Source organism: Malus sylvestris, chromosome 12, assembly GCF_916048215.2.
Source record: "Malus sylvestris chromosome 12, drMalSylv7.2, whole genome shotgun sequence".
Taxonomy (NCBI): domain Eukaryota; kingdom Viridiplantae; phylum Streptophyta; class Magnoliopsida; order Rosales; family Rosaceae; genus Malus; species Malus sylvestris.
Window position 1 is genome coordinate 20,724,738 of NC_062271.1, and position 22,644 is coordinate 20,747,381.

The window sequence follows — 22,644 nt, forward strand, 5'->3', positions numbered from 1 at the left end:
CTTTAAGGGTTTTCATTATTTTATTTAATATTTTTTTGGCTTCGTGAGCATCTGATAAAGAGCCGGATCCTAATAATCTGAGTCCAATAATCATTTGATTCGAGTCTTTGTAATTTAATCCAACGGCTACAATTTTATAATTTTTAGAGGGGTTCCTTGTTTGTAATCGTTTGATCAAATTTCAACGGTCCAGATCATTTGATCCTTAGGCTCATATTATTAGGATCTGGAGGGGATCCAGTTCCCTAATAATGAGTGTAGTGGTTAGAATTTGAATCCCAAATTCTTATTGTGAGGATTCTAGAGATTAATCAATCTTAGTTGCTTATCACACATCTTACTATCTGAAATTATTTGAATTTTTAATTTTTTCTACATGGCATAATGATTTTGAGTTGCAAAATATGTGATGAGCGACTAAGATTGGTTGATCCCTAGAATCATCATGAGAATCCGAAGAGAATCCAGATCCGAGTGGCGGAAGTTTTTCTTTTCATCAGTCTGAGTTCATACTACACGTAATGACGCTATTGTTGTTTGCAATTTAATTAAAAAATAAACAACCAAATTAACACGTTTTGTGGGTCCACGTTGCTAGATTGATCAATTTCAATATTATAGCAAGGGAAAGGGATCATCTCTAGATCTATTTTCATCAAATCCACCAAGTTCGGGATTCGGGTCGTTTAAATTTGATCCAACGATTACAAACAGGGAGGTCCTTTAAAAGTTATAACAATTGTAGCCGTTTGATTAAAGTTGAATGACTTGGATCCCGGACTTGATGAATTTGGTGGAAAGGGATCCAGAGAGGATCTCTTTCCTGTAGCAAGAACCTACATTCGGTGAGTTGTCAACAGCCCATTTCATCTTGATGAATAAGTTGCCACATTCTTTCAAATTAGTAAGGACTACTTGATTGTTCATTAAGAAGTAAGATGGATGATCATGTATAATTTCTAATCTTATCATGAAAGCAGCGAGATTTTCACATACAACAGAGGATATATCCTGCTCATCATATGATATACAGCCTAAAATATGCTCTGTTAATCATGTGATCAGTGTTGTATTTGGACAAAGAAAAGAAAAAACTCACCCTATGGGAGATTCCAACTGCAATCTACTAAGTCTAACTTGGCGATGGAAGCATCATGGTATGGGGAGGAAATTTCCAATGTCACATTAGTCGAGTGATAGGATAATGTTGCCCATTTCGTGCCAAAACCTTTATTTTTTTTTCCTTTGTCTTATAGTTCTATTTGTGTCTTCAGGCACATAGACTTTTTCCCAAGATTGACTCATACGGTCCTTGATATTTCTTGGTAGCATACTTGGCTACGTAAAAGGATAAGTTGAAACTCTTACTCACAATTTATCCTTTTTTATTTAAAAAAAAATATCTCGTATTGAGATCAGATATTGTAAATTACTATATAGTATATACGGATCATTTCTACAAAAAAAAAAAAAAAAAACAATTAAAACTAAAATCGTTTAGTCATTGAAATGTATAAAAATTTAGGAACGGAAATGGTAAAAGCATTACAAATTGTCTGTCTATTTATTACAATTGATTGTTTAAACGACCTTAATTTTAATTTATTCTTTTACTACAATTGATTGTTTAAATGACCTTAATTTTAATTTATTCTTTTGCAGATATATGATCTTCTGTCACATCCCGATCCGGGCTCGACTCCACCGTAACACAATATTGTCCGCTTAGGATCCCGACCACGTCCTCACGGTTTTGTTTCTGGGAATGCTCTGGCCTTTTTCTCGCTTAACTTCGGAGTTCCTACAGAACCCGAAGTTAGTGAACTCCCAAAAGGCCTCGTGTTATATGGAGGTGAGCATGTACATATAAGGCATAGAGGATCCACTCCCATGCGTGATGTGGGATCTAACATCTTCACATAATGACTTATTATATGAACGGTTTTGATTGTAAGCACAAATTTCTTTATGTCAGACACGAAGAATTTTGAGTAGGAGTTCCTGCTCATCCTTGACTTGCCAAGCGTTATTTTTTTTTTCTCGCACTACTAATGAACTATTGATCACATTAATTTAAGGGAATTGTTATTGGCACTCCAAAAATCTCATTTTGCACTTCAAATTTTCTATAATTTGAAATAAAAATACACTTTTGAGGAGTGTAAAATAAGATTTTTGTAGTACTAATATCAGTTCCCTAATTTAAAAATGATAGATATATTAAAAACTTGGAGGAGTATAGTTGAATTCCTCCTACTAATGGTCACAAAGACCACGCTATTATCTATGAAAAGCTAGATATAGCCATTGCCAACCCTCAGCGGATCAATTTATTTCCCAAACTTCAAAATACACAATTTCCCCTTCTTTGGTTCAGACCATGGTCCAGTTAACCATCCTGAGTTTAAAAACTTGGTTAAAGCCAGTTGGGTTTGTAACTTTCAGGGCCACCCTAACAACCTCTTCCGAGCCTGTGCAAACACTTACAAATTTAAAGCCAAGACTTGGAGGAAGAACACATTTGGTAATGTTACCAAAAAGATAAGAGAGCTTCAATATCAACTTCCTCTTGTCCAAGAAAATTGTTTGAAGAACCCCTTAACAACAGATGGATTGAGAAGGAAAATAAAATCAACGAGACCTTTCTAAAATCTTTACAGGGATGAAGAGAGCCTCTAGGCTCAAAGGGCTAAGGCTAATTGGCTTCAACTTTGAGATAGGAATGCTAACATTTTGTTTGGATGAAAAAAATTTAAGATTACTAAACAATTTGCAAATGATGGAAATTGAAATGATAATTTTTTTTTCTTCTAGAATTTGTGAATTTTCTTGTTTGGTTAACCTAAAAAAACAATGAAATTGAATACGGTTATTTTTAAACTCTCACTTATAGAAATTGGGAAATGATACCTAACTACATGAAATTTAAACTTGGGAATTGGAGGTACCAAATTCCAAGTTTTCTTCCAAGCAGAAATTCTAAATTTTTATGTTTATGAATCTAAACAAGAGAATTGACCCATGTCAATTTATAAATTTTGATTTTTATCTAAATTTCAAGTTTATTTCTTTCATCCAAACATTGTGTAAGTAATTTTTCATACCCAAGCAACAATTAAGAATTAGACCTTTTATTCAAGACATTAAGAGTGCGTTTGTTGCATCGGACTTTCTTGGACTGGATTAGCTGCAGGGACTAAGCTGGACTAGCTTAGACTAGACTAAGCTAGACTGATTTAATGAAGTATTTGGTGCAGCGTCGGACTAAAAAGCAGAACTGCAATATTATATTATTTTATATTAAATTAATATATATAATTAATATTTTATTATATATTACTATTACTTTATCCTTTTCCTTCTCCCTCTACCTCTTTTCCCATCAAACCCCACCTATGCTTCTCATGAATCACAAAACATAAGGTCCAAATTTTACAAGTTTCTCACAGATCACAAAATTCAAATACCAAATTTCACAACTTTCTACTAAATTTCACAAGTTTCTCAATTTCTTCCCCACCATTGACGAAAACCCCAACTGGTACTTGGGCATTTGGTACACTTTCGGTCTCGACTTGCGTCTGGGTTGAGCACGAACTCCGAGATCGACGGCGAGCTTCTAGTGATGGTCGTCTGGTGGTTGCAACCATGACGATTTTGCTGAGAAAGAGAGTAAATTGAACGAAGAAGAAAGGAATGGAATCAGTGGATTGTTTTTCAGTTTTTGTTTAAGGTCTGGGTTTAGGCTTTTGGGTGGGATAGTGAAGGCCTAAGGGAGTGGGCGAAGGTGTGAATCAGAAGGGAGAGGGCGAAGGAGAATGGAGATGATAAGGGATCTGAGGCGGGGAAGAGAACGAGACTAGCAGTCCGCTTGAAATCGAGGGGTCTTCTTAAGAACGTTTAGCAAAACGTTCAGTCGGGGCGAGTCCCCTTTAGTCCCATTAAACCTAATTCTTGTCCAGACCAAACAAGGGACTACAGTCTAGTCTAGTCCAGTCACCCTAATCCGGTCAAACAAACGCCCCTTAAATGGCTTGCATCCTCCTTCGAGTTAGTCGAATGGAACCATGTTTTCAGAGAAATGAATTTTACGGCGAATGCTATCACACTCGGGGATCATCGTATTAGTAGTTTGTGTATTTGGGATGGTTATCCCTCACCAAGACAAAAATGCTCTTCTATTTGGCTCTAGAGGTATCAGATGTTCCTAATGCTTCTCTTTAAATTAATTCCTTTTTTTTCCTAAAATAAAAGTCCTCTGACTAATAAGTACTGTTTGAGTACTGATGTGCTTGTATAAAAAGTGGGTATAAAAAAAACTGAGCTTAAAAATGTGTTTGGTAAACACTTAAAAACAGCTTATTTTCACAGTTTTTGGTGAAAAAAAAGTTGAAAATGTGAAGCAGTAAAATGAGTTTATCTCGTAGCACAGCAGAAATAGTTTTTTTTTTTTCCAAAGCATAGTAGTACCAAACCAGTCCTAATTTTTACGATCAATCTTTTAACTAGTTTAATATAACTTTTCCAATGAGAGAGCAAATTGAGCTAGGGTATGAGCTACTCTGTTACAATATCTTGGCATATAACTGCATTCTTAGCTTCCTCCACAGGTTGCCCGTCAAGAGAGAAATCCTCCTCTAAACATCAAGGTTAATTTATGACATGCATTTTTAGTGTAGCCATATTTACACAAGAGTAATAGTAATACTAAGGAAATAATTTTTTTTTAAATCAAATTGCAAATCAAATGATATGTCACCAATAAGAAATCATCTTTCAAACCATATAACTGCATTATTAGCTTCCTCCACAAGTTGCCCATCAAGAGAGAAATCCTCCTCCAAACATCAAAGTTAATTTATAGAGTAATGTTGGAGGGACCAAATTTTTAAAACTAAATTGTAAATCAAATGATGTGTCATCAATAAAGATTAAACACGTTAATCGACACTTAATTAATAATCCAATCATCTACAACCACATCATTTAATTTGTAAATTTAGTTTAAGAAATTTAGTTTAACTAGCATTACTCTTTACACAATTAGGTCTTAGCACAAGACACAAGTCCGAGCGGCAGCAGATCATAACCGATATTTCAAATTAAATAACCGGACTGGTATCCTTTCCCTCTCCCACTAAACCCATTGCGCACCTATAGGCTGTATCCACCAAACCAAACCCAAGCTTCACTTCACGCCGACAGCCACCCTTCACCTTCTCCCTACTCCCTCCAAACAACCGCCCAATTCCCCAAATTTCTCATCTTTTTTCTTTACCAATTTCCCCAAAAACCCACCTCTCCTCCATGAAAAGAGCTCGCTCTCAATGGCTCATGATTTTAACCGCCACCTCCCTCCTCTTCCTCTTCCTCCTCCTCACCCTTACTCTCGCCGGCCACGGTAAATACTCCTCCTCCGCCGCCGCCGACTTTTATTACGAGCAACGCGAGTTCACCACCCTCGACCGGAATTTCGGAGACACGACGGAAGGCACCGACAACGAAAACAGCCACAGGTTAGGGATTCCGAAACTCCCGAGATTCGCCTACCTCATATCGGGCTCCAAGGGCGACGGCCCCCAGCTGCGGCGGCTGCTTCAGGCGGTTTACCACCCCAGAAATTACTATTTACTGCACCTCGATCTCGAAGCTTCGGATGCTGAGCGGCTCGAGCTGGCGAAGTACGTGAAGTCGGAGAGCGCGATTCGGGAGTTTCGGAACGCGATGGTGATCGGGAACGCCGATTTGGTCACCGCCAAGGGACCCACCATGACTGCCGCCACGCTCCACGCCATTGCGATTTTGCTGAAGCGGGCGAAGGATTGGGATTGGTTTATCAATCTCGGCGCCTCGGATTATCCCCTCATGTCCCAAGACGGTAACTTTACTAAATTTGGTAATTCTAATTTAAATTTTTGATTAAGGGTTAATTGTGTTTGCTAATTAGGTTTTTATTACTTGGGTCATTCAGATCTGTTGCATATATTTTCTTTCTTGCCAAGGGACCTCAATTTCTTGGAGCACACAAGTAACATTGGGTGGAAAGAGTCAGTAAAGCTTTTTAATTTGAACTTGTTTGTTCTGAGTTCTAGTGTTGGACTTGGTTTTTATGGTTTGTTTATGTGCTTGTGCATAATGTTGCAGAAATCAAAGAGCAAGGCCTATTATTATTGATCCTGGTTTGTACCACTCTAAGAAATCCGCTGTGTTTTGGGCTAAAGAGCGAAGGTCAATACCCGCTTCGTTTAAGTTATACATGGGTACTACTCTTCTACATTTAAGCATAGCATACGTTCTGCGTTGATTATCTTATATGCTGGCTAGAATAGAAATTGATATGGTCATTGCATATATGATTTCCAGTTGAGTATATGAAAGGGAGAACCGAGTGGATTCTGCTAGGTACTAATGGATCCTGGCGTGTGCTAATACAACGTATGCTTCAAGAGTTTTTAGACTACTAATAAGGTTTTGTTAGGTGAATGGGAACTTATGACACGGAACGGAAATGGTTTCACAGTTTTCATACTTTAGGTTTCTAGCGAAAGATTAAATACTGCTTCGAACCCAAAACAATTTGTTTCTTCTTTATTTTTAAGCTATCTGTACGGCCTCCTTAATCTAATTTCGCATTACATCATTTACCTTGAGAAGAAAACAGAAAATAGCTGGGATTTCTTAGAACTATGTGTTGGATTTGCTTTCTTCAAATAATCAATGCAGTTTTAGCGCTGAGTACCATTTCTAATGAAATTAGATAATTTGTGTGTTTCATAAGACTGGAGGTCATTGGATTATCTTCAATGTCAGTAAAATATGATATTTGAAAACGTAATAGATTGTCCTCATCACTGTTTCCTTAGATTTTTAACTAGTCTGCTGTCGCAGTAGTCTTGTGTAACACTTGAGTGGTAACCTGGTGTTTTTATATTTGGGTTTTGCAACCTTGATTGGGAATCCGAAAATGCCATTTACTTGATGCAAACGAAACTAATTGTACTTTCTGGGAACTTGTAATGGATTATGGAACTGTAATTTATCTTTGTTAGTTGCACCATCTGTGACTGATGGTTTGTTGAACCATTTTATTTTGCACATCTTAAACCTAAAGCTTTCTACTTTCAGGGTCGACGTGGGTGGTGCTGACCAAATCATTTCTCGAATTCTGTGTTTGGGGATGGGACAATCTACCCCGTACTCTTCTCATGTACTACACCAATTTCTTGTCATCCCCAGAGGGCTACTTCCACACTGTTGCGTGCAACCACAAGGACTACCAGAACACGACCGTGAACCATAACTTGCATTATATAAGGTGGGATAGCCCTCCGAAGGCAAATCCAATCAATCTAACGCTGGAACACTACAACGACATGGTCCAAAGTGGAGCTCCGTTTGCGGGTACATTTTCAAGGGATGATCCAGTTCTCAACAAAATCGATAAGGAGCTCCTGAGGAGACCAAGCGGCCACTTCACTCCCGGTGGTTGGTGCTTAGGAAATTTAGGTGAGAATCCTTGTTTAGTGTATGGGAATTCAAATGCTGTAAAACCAACTGTAGTTTCAAAGAGACTAGAGAAACTCATTGTGAACCTTCTGGATTCCGAAAATTTCAGGCCTAAGCAGTGTAAATAGTGTTGCAAAGCTTTGTCTTCCCTCCTCATTTTCTTCTTTAATCCTTCTTCTCACTAGAGCACTTGCAGAAACAGAATGAAGTGTCGCTGCAATGTATTCGGAGAATGGATTGTCATATTGTCACGGCTACTGATTCAAAGTCGAAAATTATTTCATCATGAAAAAAAAAAAAATAATAATACAGACTAGATATAGTTAAAAAAGAATGGATGAATTTAATGGCTTCGCCCGGGTTCGAACCGGAGACCTTCAGTGTGTTAGACTGACGTGATAACCAACTACACCACGAAACCATGATGCTCCATTGTCACAACAGCGCTAATAAATATAAGAATGAAACATGGGCTGGCCCATTATTTTCTCACTTCAGGATTTTTCTCTAGAGCACGTACTTAAATGAAGATTATAGAAAATGATGTTGAAATGGCTCGGAATCAGAAAAATAAAGCCATACGTTACTTTCTTTTTTTACAGATTAATTCCCAATTTAAATCTATTGAGGTCTTTTATGAATCTGGCTAATGCCCGGAGATGGGGTGCAAATAATTACCTTGTTTTTTTAATTAATTAAAACTCCAAATTAAATGTGTAAACTGAAATGTGCTTCTCTCTGGGTTAAGACGGTGGTTCATCCGTTTTGCTTGGAGAAAAGGTAGCAACGGGTGTGTTGCAGAACCAGGGAAATGAATTAGATGTTGGGTTGCGCGGCTGTGTTGACAATTTTGCAGGGAAACAGAGATTGGTGGAGGTTGGAGAGGGGCCTGGGGGTTAGGCCATCTCCAACCGAAGGGTCCAGAGGGCTAGAGGGCCGAAAATAGCCCTAAAACCGTCTCCAACCGAGGGCTAGGCCAGAGGGCTCTGGAATCTGGGAGGGCCCCACGGGATCGGAGAGGGTTGGAGGGCTGGCTTTTTTTTTTTTTTAATGTTTTCTATTGCTGTCGGTTAAAACCGACAGCATTAAAGAGGTTTTTTTTTTTTTTAACAGCATTAAAGAGGTTTTATTTTTTTTTTAATAGTTCTACTATTAGTGTCGGTTATAACCGACACTAATAGTTTGAATGTTTTTTAATATAACGGCTAGTAGCCGTTGTATTATTAGGCTTTTTTTTTTTTTAATGAATTTAAACTTTTTTTTTTCCCTTTTTTTTTCCTTTTCATATTAATCAAATTTTGTTTCATATTTTTTTTCAATTCTATTTTACAAAATTTGTTTCAATTTTTTTTTAAATTCTATTTTTTTCCTATAACTTCTATTTTACAAAATTTGATTCATATTTTTTTTCCTATAACTTCTATTTCACAAAATTTGTTTCATAATTTGTTTCAATTCTATTTTTTTCCTAGGCCATTTATACAACATTAAATTAAATTATGTTTGGCCCTATGGCCCTTTGGCCCTCGGTTGGAGACGGTTTTTTGTGACAGGGCTAAAACGAGCCCTTTGGCCCTCTGGCCCTCGGTTGGAGACGGAGGCAAATATGGCCTTGTACTGTTCATTAAAATATTAATATCTTGGGGAATCTTGGAGGGCCAGAGGGCTCAAACGAGCCCTCTGGCCAGCCCTCGGTTGGAGATAGCCTTATATTCTTTGGGTGGAGCCTAGGTGTTGGGGTAGTGGTCGTGCTATGGCAAAGGAAGGTGGGGGAGAGGTAGGGGAGGTGACGCCAGCGTAGAAGAAAGAGGAAAAGCTGACAACTTTCGGGTTTCAAAGTTTCTGCTAGGTCACAAATTTTTGGAAGCTCATCAATTTGGTCTGTTTCCTTTTATGATGCAAGAGAAAGTTCAAACTGTAAACACCTACGAATTTGATTTGCAGATTTGAACCGAGGAATTTGACGATCACTGCCAAGTGTAGATGCTAGAACAATATGGATGATAATTCCTCAGGGGACTCTTCTGGTGGATTCTCTCAGAAAGATTCTAGTGCAGCAAGTTCTCTTTCTGCTTCAGTGATGAACAATGCAGCTGCTTCCAGAGTGCCCGAAGTTCGGTTGAGACGTGAGTAACGTGCTTACGCATATCATATCATTTGCCTTACGCTTCCACAGTTCCATATGTTATCATTTCAAATGTTTTATTTCTGAAATGCAGCTGCTTGATGGCTGCATCAAGTGGTATTTGTTTCTGAAATGTTTTTTTCTTTTTGTTCTTCCAGAAAGAAATGCACCGAAGAAGAAAAGGGCCTCGGCAATAATGGCGCGGGAGGTCTACGTGAGTTCAGTTCCAGGGGTCGGTAATTCATTTGAACGATTGAGATCTGTGTATGTGTTTGTGAAATGAAAGAAGATAATCGTAGTAATAGAGCACTACTTCTAGGAGATGGGGCTAGTCAACATATGATTCTCTTCGTCTTTTTAGTTTGTAACTGTGAAGTTTGTTTGGTGAAGGAGCATCGCGGAAAATAATTAAGAGGTCCCTTATGTAGTAACTGTTTATGGGGTAGTGTATGTACGGTTTTTTTATTGAGGATAATTATAGCATTTAAATTTTTTTTGATACGCTCGATATTTCTATGAAAATATCCAAAATTTAGAAAGATATGGAAATGAGGGATGAAGTCTAAACTTCACCTCATACTGGAGAAACTCTCAAGTTTATGTTAAAATGGACAAATTTCATTGATATTTATGACATATTGGTTAAATACCAGAGAAATTCTTATATTTCGTCCAAACTAGTTTTTGACAATCTTTAAATTTTCATTTTAAATTAGGTAATGCTAGGAAGACTAAATTTGTAAACAATATTTGGTAAACTAAATGACATGGAAGTTGATGATTGGATTATTACTTAAGCGTCGATAAACGTGTTCATTACTTTTAGTGACACATAATTTAGTTTACAAATTTAGTTTTCCTACCATTTCATCATTTTCATCGAACGCAACCGATATCGATATTCGATATATCCATTGATATTTTCACAAATTTGCATATCAATATTTCTACTTATACCGATATTTTAAACACTGAGGCCTCGTTTGATAGCTCGAACTGCACTGACTATTTCAGTGGAATAGGATAATTTGTCACCGGACTGTACTGACTAAATTAATCGGGTGTTTGGTGCAGTATCGTACAAATGACCGGGTGTTTGGTGCAGTATCATACTAATGACCGTATTATTTATAATCTGTTTGTTATCGCATTTCTTTCCATGAGGAGTCAACCTAATTCCAATGGTGCTGCGGCGATGTTGGGTGGGTGAATGCAGGCGGTGCTCCGACGACGTGGGTTTCAGTCGGATCTAGTTCAAATCCAGAATCGATGGCACGTGAAGAGAAACTGAAGAGGAGGGCAACTTCTATGGAGTGCAAAAGGAGGAAGAAGATGAAAAAAAAAGTAGGAGGAAGAAGAACCTGGGATTGACAATGGCAACAGAAGTGAGTTTGCAAAATGATGCGAAAGAGCCAGACGATAGAGCGAGGACACATACCTGATACATAGGTTCCTGGAAGGATAAATAAGCAGGCATACACCGGATAAAAAATGTGGGCCCAGTTTAAGTAATACAGGTACTATTTAGTACATAGTTGCACCAAACACTCAGCTCCGTATAACTTATCTTATCTTATTCCTTATACGGGCTGCCAAACGAGGCCTGAAGATAATGAATATGGCTTCTCTTTGAATTTGGGAGTTCGTCATGGTTATGCAAAGCAGAATTTTCCAGTGCCACACAATCGTTAGAGTTTTGTAATTTATTTTGGCTTATTTGACCAATGAGTGGTTGGGTCGCCGAATCCTTTTTGTGAGGATCCCAGGAACCCGTGAATTGTGTCCGTTCATCGTACATTATGTGGTAAAAAATTATTTTAAATATTTTTATTTAAAAATAAACATAAACAATACTTAACAAAAACTGACCACACGATGTACGATGAACAGACACGATTCATGAATCCCAGGATCCTCACCAAAAGGATTTTGAGAGGATCTTGTTGGGTTATAGATGACATTATTTCTGAGTTTTCTGAAAATGAGAAGTGAATTTGAACGTTTTTTCAGTTTGGTTTTTGAAATCCACCCTTAATACTATCTCTAACTCATGAGATAAAACTTAAAATATAAGTTTTAAACCCCCTCCCCAAAACCATCGCCAACCATGGGCTAAAATAGACCCTGGGGAAAAACTATATCTTTGGGCTAGATTCCCCAAAGATTTAAGCGTGGCTTAAATTATTCTGGACCCATCAAATTGTCATATTTCAAACTTTTTTTTGTTTTTCACTTATAATCTAGTGGCTATGATCAAATGTAAACAAATCTAATAGTAAAAAAAAAAAAAAGATTTGATAGCCTAAAATTAAAACTAACATCTAAAATTATTTAAGAAAATCATTTAAATTAGATTTAACTGAGAACTTTATAAATGTTATGGCCTATATTTAACTGAAAGGGAGAAGGGGCTGGCGGCACAGAGAAAATATAGAGAGAAATGTGTTTGTAGGGTTGTGTAGAGGATGTGTTATTCCCCTATGCAGTGCCTTTATTTATAGTAATAAGGGAAGATAGAAATCCTTCTCCTCCAAGGAGTACAAGTCCTAATAAGGAAAAATAACTAGAATCAAATCTAATCTAGGAGGATTTACACAACTACACTTAAATAAAGAAGTTTATAACACTCCCCCTTGAGTTTTTAAATACTCAAGCAGATTCAACATCATGTAGTAGTTGAGGAAGTCGACTAGTCAGCATTGATTCTGGAAACACGCTAGTCTCAATAAGGTAGGGACTTGCATAAAAAACTAAGTCTCACAAAAAACCCTAAGGCTATGGTAAAACCCGAGTAGGGATAAAATCCATAGTTTAAGAAAAAAATGCGTGAGTAATGCAAAGTTAAATGAAACGTCTACAAGACGTCATCAGGGGTATGATCAACCCAAGGTGGGTGCCTCGTCAAAACCTTGTTAGGTAGCAAAAACCTAGTGGGAAAAATGCTCATAATCGCAAGGAAAAAGAGTACATTAAGATTAAACAAGTATACTTCAGGATACACCCCCTGAGTTTGACATAATTCCAAAGAGAACTAACAATGTTACAACTCAAAAAATTTATGCACACCAATTCCTTGAACAAGTTATTGAAACGTCGCCTTTGGTAGTGATTTGGTGAAGAGGTCAACCAGATTGTCATGTGAACAGGTTTGTGTGACTTCAATCTTCTGATGCTCATGTTATTGATGTGAGAAGATGAACTTCGGCATAATGTGCTTGGTGTTGTCTCCTTTGATGTAACCCTTCTTGAGTTATTCGATGCATAATGCGTTGTCTTCATATATCGTCGTTGGGATGTCAACGAAAAGCTTCGAATATGGCCCACAACTGCTCTCAACCCGAAGCATTCCTAAGTTGCTTCGTGTAGGGCGAGAATTTTAGCATGGTTAGACAAAGTGGCAACTAAGGTATAGTTAGTTGACCTCCAAGAGATTGCGGTGCCTCTAACGGTAAAGACATAACCCATTTGAGAACGTGCCTTGTGTGGATCAATTAAGTATCCTACGTTGGCATAACCAACAAGGCGAGAATCGACTCGAGATAAGGGAGTGCGGCATCACTCAATGATTCGTAGGGATAGAACAAGCCCAAATTCGTGGTACCCTTAAGGTAGCGAAATATGTCTTTAACACCAGTCTAGTGTCTGTGTGTTGGTGCATTACTGTATCTTGTCAACAGATTAACAGCGAAGAATATGAAATCTCTTCATCATCCTCATTCTGACGGAAGGGATCTTGTTTTGCATCTAGCAATTGAACGACCATATGAGTACTCGAAGGCTTTGATTTATCCTCGTTAAAGCGGCACAACACTTTATGGGTGTAGTTCGATTAATGTACTAAGATTCCATCCAAATGGTGCTCTATCTCGAGACTGAGACGATATCGAGTCCTTCCTAAATCTTTCATCTCAAATTCCGACTTCAGGTGTGAGGCAATTCTTGTGAGTTCTTCAGGAGTTCCAATGAGTTCATGTCATCGACATATACTGCAACAATCGCAAAACCGAAATGTGACTTCTTTATGAACACACAAGGGCATAGTTTGTTGTTCACATATTCCTAATTAGTCAAATACTCACTCAAACGGTTATACCATATTCTTCTGGATTGCTTCAAATCGTATAGTGAACATCTTAACTGAATTGAAAGCGTGTTCCGGGGTTTGGAAATATTTGATCTAGTCAATGTAAGTCATTTGGGAACTTTCATATAAATTTTCGTATCAAGCTCATAAAGATGCGCAGTTACTGCGTCCATGAGCTGCATACTCAGTTTTTCAGAAACTACCATACTGATAAGGTAGCGAAAAGTAATCACATCCATAACGGGTTAATAAGTTTCGTCATAGTCAATATCGGGGCGTTGTGAGAAACCTTGCACAACAAGACGAGCTTTGTAATGCACAATTTCATTCTTCTCATTACGCTTCCGAACGAAAACCCACTTGTAGCCAACAGGCTTCACATGTGGATGAGTAGGAGCTACAGGTCCAAACACCTTATGGTTCGCACGCAAATCTAGTTTGACTTGGATTGCTTGTTTTCAGTTTGACCAATTAGTTCTACTACATTAATGCGTTGTCGACGATCATCTCATTTCTACACCAAACATCATCCAAGCTAGCATAATGGACCAAAATCTCACGATTCTCGGGAGGTGGATTCGTCTCTTTAAGGACACTTCTGTAATCTATAATTTCCTCATGAGTTGGATACAATAAGTAGGCGATAGTTGGATTCACGGTAGGCTGTGGAAGTCATCCATGATAATTTGCATCGTTCTTTAGGAATGTTGACGTTCTTATCTCCTCTTAACGATGGGAACACTGTCATCTAGAATTGACAATCCGTAAAACGAGCGGTAAATGAATGCCTCTGCCAGGCCGTCCTGGATGTGAACATAGGGTATTGGATGTTAAACTTCAACCCCAACTGACATGCAATAGTCATAAAAAAATTTAGATATGAATTCTCTAGCATTATCTAATCGAATAGATTTGATCGGATAATCAGGGTGGTGAGCCCTGAGCTTTATAACCTAAGCCAACAATTTTGAGAATGCAGTGTTCCTTGTGGACAAGAATCACACCTGTGACCAACGTGTGGAAGCATCAACCAAAACCATAAAATATCTAAATGATCTGCATGGAAGGTGAATCAGTCCACAAATATCTCTCTGGATCCTTTGTAGTAAAATATGAGGATTCGAACGAATCTTGTCATAAGAAGGCTTAATAATAAGTTTTCCCATGAAGTAGGTTTGACATGCGATTCCTTGAATCGAACCTAAACTTCAGGTTAGTGGATGCCCGTATAATTATTTAAGGATATGACTCATCGTTGTTCGTCCAGGGTGTCCCAAACAATCATGTCAAAGTGTAATTTTATGCACGGTCCCAAAGGTAGGACCGGCCACATAGTGGCTTTCTATAGGCGTATGGTCGTAGTATACAAACCACTCGGGATACGCTTCATGTTCTCTAGAATACAGTTCTAACCATATTCGTAGGAAGTTATGCATAGAAATTCAACTCTATTTTTTACATAGGTTTTAGTGTGGTAATTATTATCTCTATTGTCCTTGAAACTCAACAACGTTCTTGCGGAACGCGAAGAATAAAGTGCCTCATCAATGGTCAAGATTGTATCATTAGACAACATTATACATGTCTTTCTGTATCATTCGATCAGGTTGGATGAACTTGAGAGGGTTGTCAGATGTGCATTCTTAGGTATGAAGTTAGTGAAATAGATGTGTTCACTCAAAATGGTGTGTGAGGTTGTACTATTTGCCAGACAACTAACTTTCCCACTAGTCATACCTAGAAATAAAAATTAATTTGAATCAGTCACATGCATAAAAGTTCTAAAAAAAAATATCCATTCAAAATAATTTAAGTATTCAAGGATGGTAATTAATGAAAACTTAATACCAAAAAATAAATCACCAACAAATAATCCAAAGATAAAGGAAAATTGTTCAAACTTAAGACAAAAAACAAGAGGGGTTCGGCCACTAGGTGGAATTCGGCCCCATTATTCTAAAAATTAACTAAAAATAGTTCATGTCTAAGATTCTAATCTTCCATAGGGTTGGTATCCTTTTGAAAGTTAGAAACCTCCATCTTGGTATTCTCCGGTTATTCCACTTACATAAAGTTTGATTCAAACTTCTTACGACGAGAATGATATTCAACTACAACCTTGAGCTCGGCAAATACGGGACCAATGGTCATTTGAATCGCAGAGATAACACATGTTTGCATCCATGGTTTCAGGTGCTTTGCCCTTATTCTTGAAGTTTGGGGCTTTGTGAGAAAGGTTAAGGCGCTTCTGGGCTCGGTTTCCTCCCTTAGGTGAGCCTTAACTCTGTTGACCTTGACAGGGTGGCTTCTGGCCGCCCCTACCACGCCTATGTTGGCGTTTTAGGTGTTGGTTTGTGTTATAATGTGCTTCAGGCACATTAGTAGCTGATTCTGCTTTTTAGCGAGAAGTAAAACAGAGATCAAATCTGAAAACTTAGTGAACTTATAAGCCCTATATTGTTTCTGCAGGACAATATTAGTAGCAGAGAATGTCTAATAAGTCTTCTCCAAGAGATCATCTTCGGTCAAGGTCTCGTTACAGAACTTGAGAAGTGCTCAGATTCGACAAACTTCAGAATTTTATTCATACACAAACTTAAAGTCAAGGAAGCATAAATGCGGCCAGTCATGTCTTGCTCAGGCAAGAAGATGTCCTTTTGGTGATCAAAGAGATAAGCCAAAGCGACCCATAGTGCTCATGGATCTTCATCAGCAAGGTACTCGATTTGTAGTGCATCATGAATGTGTCTTCGGATTAAGATCATGGCTGTGGCTTTCTTAACTTCGCCAACCGGGTTGTCCGTCTCATTTTCAATAGCAGGACTCAAATTCTTTGTAGTGAGGTGGAGCTTCACATCTTGGACCCACTTACGGTAGTTTCTTCTAATTCTAGAGACCTCCAAAGCGGTGAAGTCGAGTTTGTTCAAATTCGACATGTTCCTATCACAAAATAAATGGACAAAATGTGGTTAGTGTAATGGAGAAAAAATGAATCCATTCACATAAGAGTAGAACATTCAGGTTCTAATAAACATGTATTGGTTTAAATTTACATGAAAAAAAACTTCAAGCTTTCTAATAAACATGTATTGGTTTAAATTTACATGAAAAAAAAACTTCAGGCTTTCATGGGTGATGTTTTGAAGGAAAACTTCAGGTTTTCAAACAAGGCATGTTTTTAGAAATTTCAGGTTTCGAAATAATTATGAACTTCAAGTACATATGTTCCTGCAAGCAAACACAAATATATATACAAAAATATGCAACAAGAAAATATGCAAATAGATCTTTAGTCTTGATAATAATTGAATTAATTATTTGGACTTCGGGCCAAAAAGTAAATTGTGGATCAAAAATTATAAAACCCATAGGGCCTAAAAAAGGCATTTAAACTTGGGGAATAATGGGCCAAAGCCCACAAGTGGGCTAAGTAATTTAAAACGTGTGGCCCAAGCCCAAAAATTGGGCTCGATTGGGCTGTAGGCCCAAAACAAATAGGCACGGATCTACTGCTTCACAACATATGTGTTCCCGGGGGCCGTGTTCGAGTGTGTCGCAAGCCAAGATCACCAAATCACCAGCTACGGGCTGGGATCTGGTGCGATTGGGTGCAAGGAACCCGGAGCCCTATGAGGGTTGGGTTTTGCTGCAGTAAGGACACAGAGATACCAAAGCCCAATTAGGCTGATGTCATTCATGGGCCGAGCTTTGAGTAATAAGTTCATATGCACAAACGTGGGCTGCAAATACAGGCCCAGATAGCTATTGCCCATATAAAGGCATCACTCGTGTGCAATATAAACACAGATACAGTAGCACAACGACTAAGATCTAGTGCAGTGGGAACACCGTGGCCAATAGGTCGGTGTTGGGCCGAGAGAGACGCTGAAGCCCAAAGGGCTAGTGCTTGCCAAGAGAAAGGCCAAGCCTAAGTGGGCTTGGGTTTTTTATCCAGACACCCCAGTGTGAGTTGGGTGAGCTCATCGAAGAAGAAAATCGATGCCACCGCTTCAGGCGGTCATGTAGTGGTGCAAGAAATCATGGTGAATGTCGTGGGTTCAACGGCAACCCAAAAATTTGAACGGAAAGTAAAAACTCTGAACGTTGTTTTTAGGAACCCGAAAAATTAAATTAGGATTTCGAAAGAAAAATCGATGAGATTCAAATGAATCTCGATCATGACTCATCGGTGACAACTTCAGGTTGTCTGGGAGGGTAACCGTGGTGGTTGGGCATGGTTGTAGGCCATGCTACTTGACGATGCAGGAGATGCGACGCTGTCTAGGCATCGGGTTTAGGGTTTGGGCCTGGAGCTATGGCTCCAGGATTGGGTTTCTCAGGTAAGGGAAGGGGATGGCCTATGTGACATGGTTAGGTTTGAATGAAACCCTAAAAAAATATTTTTTTTTTTAAAATTCAATTCCAGATTATAAAATTAATGAAATTTGATTCATATTCAACATATAATTCAATGCATGAGTAGATATATAATGCAATTCATGGCAATATCAATTGACATAATTCGATAATTTATGAATATAATGCATATACAATTTATGTAGAATCTAAAATTCGAAAAACGTAAAGTTGGGTCATGCATTATGGTGAATACTCATGTTATCAGGACTGCAAAAATATCAAGATAAAAATCATTGTTTTGAAAGAACCTAATTGCGTGATGATATTGATGAACTGGTTTGATGCAAAATACTTCTACGTCAGATCCCTAAGCGCAACGGTAGGAACGTGCTGAGAAAATATAGAGAGATGTGTTTGTAGGGTTGGGTAGAGGATATGTTATTCCCCCTCACATTGCCTTCATTTATAGTAATAAGGGAGGAAAAAATCATTCTCCTCCAAGGAATATAAGTCCTAATAGGGAAGAATAACTAGAATCAAATCTAATATAGGATTTACACAATCACACTTAAATAAGAAGTTTATAACAATAAATACCTATGTATTTGTATAATTTTTAATTACTTATTGAAATTTAAATATTTTTAGATTATAATGTTCATAAAAATAAATCAGGATAATCTAAATAAATTTTATTTTCAAAAAAGTTATTGAAAAAATAAAGTTAGGCTAAAATCATTGTTTAATAATATCGGGCTAAAATTTTAAACCATAAAGGTTTGAGAAGAAAAATAACTAGGTTATGACTTAAATTTTTTAACTTTATCCCCAAAGATTAGAGATGGTCTAATAGATCCAAGTCATTCTTTGGTTCACCAATTAATATGTGGTCAATGTTTCATTAGAGGAAAAAGAAGAATCGAGTGTGAGAATGGCGATGAAGGGCGCGTGGGCAGAAAGTGAGGGAGTGATGAGTAATTTAATAATAATAATAATAATAATAATAATAATAATAATAATATTCCCATGCAAAAATAAAGCAAGGGAGTGGGGAAGGGGAAGGGAACAGAACAGACCGGGGTAAAAGGGTTCAGTCGGTCGGACACTCGGACTGAGGCCACTCCACCAAATCACAAGAACCACTTTTACTTTTTAACCCTAACAACTTCTTTTTCCATAATTTAATCATGCATTATTTCATATTTTAATCATACAAAATTTGGGTCATTGTAGTCTTTTTATTTTTCTGAACGAACAATAGAATATTTCCATTTAATTGAGGAGATGGAATTAGAACTTAATTAGGTGCAGAGAGTTGAGCAACGTAGTTTAATTAACTTAACTAAATTTGATTTTACGTCGTGTGATAGTTGGACATAAAAAATAGACATACTTGTTAATATAATATCACTAAAACCTAAACAGTAATAGAGTTCACCAGAATTATAAAGATGGTGTCGATAAGTGTTTCAAATAATTTTGTGGTAAACTATCAATATGAGAGTTGCCCATGTAGAGGATATCTGCACCAAATTAAACCAACACGTACATACCTAATAGTTTATTAACAACACCATCTACTTTTTCCATGCAGGATGAGAGCCACTCATCACTTTTCCCCAGCACAGCGCACAGTACAGCACAGCACCCACAGAGAGAGAGAGAGAGAGAGAGAGAGAGAGAGAGAGAAGCTTATAGATTAAGAAACTGATAGAGGGATAAAACATCCTTCCCAAAACCCTAAAAAGCGATAAAACAAAAAGAGTAGTCTTAGTGAGAAGGAACAATGTACAACCAAAAAAAAACAGCAACAACAAGAAGAATTATTAGTATATAAATACATAAAAGGCCCCTCCTTTATTTTTGTTCCTCATCACTCCCACCCTCCCCTTCTTTCTTTCTTCCTTTCTCTTTTTCTCTCTGTGACTCTCTCTCTCTCTCTAGCTTCTTTCTCTTAGTTGTTGATGTGATTCTCTCCACTATTATCTCCAAAAACCCATCAACCTTTTACAAAAGAAAGAAAGAATTAAAGGCCACCACAGGAGAGAATCATGGTTTTCTCTTCCATTCCAGCTTATCTTGATCCGGCCAACTGGCAGCAGGTAACCTCTCTCTCTTCCCTCTTCTTCAACTTGGTTTTTCTCAGGGAATTTCTTTCCCCCACAAAAGTGAAAAAACAAAAAATTCAAAAGCTAAATATTCTTATAGTTTTATTTCATGATCTTCATGCATATACCAGATATTTGATTTTTTCCTTTTAATTTGATTTTTCTCTCCTTTCATTTGTAGCAACCAAATCATCATCACCACTTAACAGAAAGCAACACCAATAGCATTAGCAACAACAACATCAACAACAACTCTCACTTCCTTCCGCCTCCTCCTCCGCCGCTGCCTTCAAACACTCATGACGGCTGTGGGGTAGGTGGTGCGGGCTCGATCAGGCCAGGCTCTATGGCAGATCGAGCTCGCATGGCCAACATCCCCCTCCCTGAGCAAGCACTAAAATGTCCGCGGTGCGAATCCACCAACACTAAGTTCTGCTACTTCAACAACTACAGCCTCACACAGCCCCGCCACTTCTGCAAGACTTGTAGAAGGTACTGGACGAGAGGCGGGGCCCTGCGTAATGTTCCAGTTGGCGGCGGCTGCAGGAGAAACAAAAGGAGCAAAGGAACCAGTAGCAGCGCCTCCAAGTCCCCAGCCAGCAGCTCGGACAGGCCAACCGGTTCGGCCGGTTCGTCGGGCCACGCAAATTTAGGGTTAAACAACAGTAGCACGGCCGGCTCGGCGGATAATAATAACATGAGGATGAGCCCGCACATCCCACCGCTGCGTTTCATGTCGCCTTTCTCCACCGACATGGCCTTAAATTTCGGCATGATGAACAATAATAATAGCAGTAATTATGGAGTTGGAGACTTGAATGGTTTTCATCAGATGGGGAGTGGTCTAGGAGCTAGCGGTGGATCGCTCTTTACTTTCCAGCAGCAGACGCCGTCATTTCCGTTCATGGCCGGGTTGGATCCTACGCCGGCAGGGCTTATGTTCGAGAGCAGCGGAGTTGAGGTACCGGGGTATAATCAGGTGCGGCCGAGAGTACCGTTTGCTGGGATGAGTATCTCTCAAATGGCTTCGGTGAAGATGGAATTAGAAAGTCAGCAGCAACAACAACAGAATCAGGAGTTGAACTTGTCGAGGCAGTTGTTGGGGATGAATAATAATTCAGGAAATGATCAGTTCTGGAGTAATGGCGGCGGCCGCGGCAGTGGTGGTTCTAGTAATACTACTGCATGGACTGATCATTTGGGGTTTAACCCTACTTCCACTACTAGCAATAATATTAACAATCCCCTATAAAATTCAGTTCCAGTTTGTACTTTGGTGATTAGATCGAATACTTCACTGCGAAGCTAGCTTTGAGTTTTACTTAATTTTATAGAAAATTAACTCAGAAGACATCAAGACTCAAGAGCTCCCTTCTTATCATTTGACGAAGAAATGTGAGGAAATTAAGGATGATGAGCTTTGTTCTTCATGATGATAATGGTAGGTTTTTGTTTTATGTTCTTTTCTACTTTTTTCTGTCCTGCTTCATCTGTGAGCTTAGGGACTTTTATCTTTTGGGTTTGGTTTTAGGAAGGCATTATATATATGATGTATGAACTAGCTAGCATGCTTGCAACACAAGTACTGATTAATTAGTGATGAGTGTATGAGTACTTCATGGAGTTTTGAATGAAAATCGAACGTGTTGTACTTTAATCAGTTAGCAAAATAGCACTGTCTGCGCTGAACGTCAGTTCTTTCTTCTGCTGAAATTGAACTTCTCTATATAGCAACTATTGCATATGGTTATGATAATGAGGAGATGCGTAGCTTAATTCAGTCGTTGAACTTTGTGTGAGGATGGGAAGTGTTGTTCTCGGAGAGTTAAGAGGTCTTGCATGTGCTTATAAGAAATAAGGCTACTCCTATTGCTGTTATTAATCTCTATGGGGATATTATGTATATAATTATGATAATATTGTTAGAGATGATCCTTTTAACACCATTGTTAAAAGCTTAATTTGAGGTTTGAACTTTTAAAATAAACTATCCTGTGTTGAGAAATCTGAGTAAAGGCTGACTTCAACTTGTTGAAATATGTGAACGAATATGTTAAGGTCAAGTGTCAATTACTTGATAGCTGATCAAGATTCAAGAGTAGTGTTAAATGGAGGCTCTCTTTTCTTGACTTTAATTGATACCATTCCCCCATTTAATACTGGGAAAGTTCACCTGTTATGATTTAGCTTGCAATAACGTATTATAATATTGACACAATTTGTAATAAAGTAAAAAATTCCACCATTGTTAATCACTAGAAGGACTAGCTTCCAGTCTAAGGAAGAGAAGCTTATCACTTTATATATATGCTAATTCTTGTCAGCTAGATGTCCACCGTTTTAATTGTATATGGTCGTCGTCGTCGGTATTATATATAAGGTGGGCCAAAACAAGATGTATTCCAACTCGATTTCTTCATATGGCCTCTTCTTTCATTCATCTTCGTCGTCCTTTTTCAAGA

General features: G+C 38.1%; 2 protein-coding genes and 1 non-coding gene across 5 annotated transcripts; 2 read left to right on the top strand and 1 right to left on the bottom strand.

Moving 5' to 3' along the window:
* Positions 1–5,109: 5,109 nt before the first annotated feature.
* On the top strand, positions 5,110–7,643 carry LOC126594542 (beta-glucuronosyltransferase GlcAT14C). 3 transcript variants are annotated; one of them, XM_050260903.1, is made up of 4 exons: positions 5,114–5,878; positions 5,972–6,047; positions 6,145–6,260; positions 7,126–7,643. In XM_050260903.1, the coding sequence occupies exons 1-4, from the start codon at positions 5,308–5,310 to the stop codon at positions 7,632–7,634; spliced, it is 1,272 nt and encodes a 423-aa protein (XP_050116860.1). In that variant the 5' UTR covers positions 5,114–5,307; the 3' UTR covers positions 7,635–7,643. The 3 variants fall into 3 exon arrangements, with proteins under 3 accessions (XP_050116861.1, XP_050116862.1, XP_050116860.1); XM_050260904.1 differs by lacking the exon at positions 5,972–6,047 and having other exon boundaries at positions 5,110–5,878; positions 6,145–6,228; XM_050260905.1 differs by lacking the exons at positions 5,972–6,047; positions 6,145–6,260 and having other exon boundaries at positions 5,111–5,878.
* Positions 7,644–7,853: 210 nt separating this feature from the next.
* On the bottom strand, positions 7,854–7,927 carry TRNAV-AAC (transfer RNA valine (anticodon AAC)). The gene has a single exon. It is a non-coding gene; the product is annotated as a tRNA-Val (tRNA).
* A 12,030-nt stretch (positions 7,928–19,957) lies between these two features.
* On the top strand, positions 19,958–21,839 carry LOC126592030 (dof zinc finger protein DOF2.4-like). The gene is made up of 2 exons (XM_050257782.1): positions 19,958–20,176; positions 20,364–21,839. The coding sequence occupies exons 1-2, from the start codon at positions 20,126–20,128 to the stop codon at positions 21,432–21,434; spliced, it is 1,122 nt and encodes a 373-aa protein (XP_050113739.1). The 5' UTR covers positions 19,958–20,125; the 3' UTR covers positions 21,435–21,839.
* The last annotated feature ends 805 nt before the right edge of the window (positions 21,840–22,644 follow it).

Bases quoted from the DNA above. Each gene is read 5' to 3' on its own strand.
- LOC126594542 (XM_050260903.1), top strand. From the start codon at position 5,308: ATGAAAAGAGCTCGCTCTCAATGGCTCATGATTTTAACCGCCACCTCC. The intron at 6,048-6,144 runs GTCAGTAAAGCT...ATAATGTTGCAG, and splicing joins AGTAACATTGGGTGGAAAGA to AAATCAAAGAGCAAGGCCTA. The intron at 6,261-7,125 runs GTACTACTCTTC...TTCTACTTTCAG, and splicing joins TTCGTTTAAGTTATACATGG to GGTCGACGTGGGTGGTGCTG.
- LOC126592030 (XM_050257782.1), top strand. From the start codon at position 20,126: ATGGTTTTCTCTTCCATTCCAGCTTATCTTGATCCGGCCAACTGGCAG. The intron at 20,177-20,363 runs GTAACCTCTCTC...TTTCATTTGTAG, and splicing joins ATCCGGCCAACTGGCAGCAG to CAACCAAATCATCATCACCA.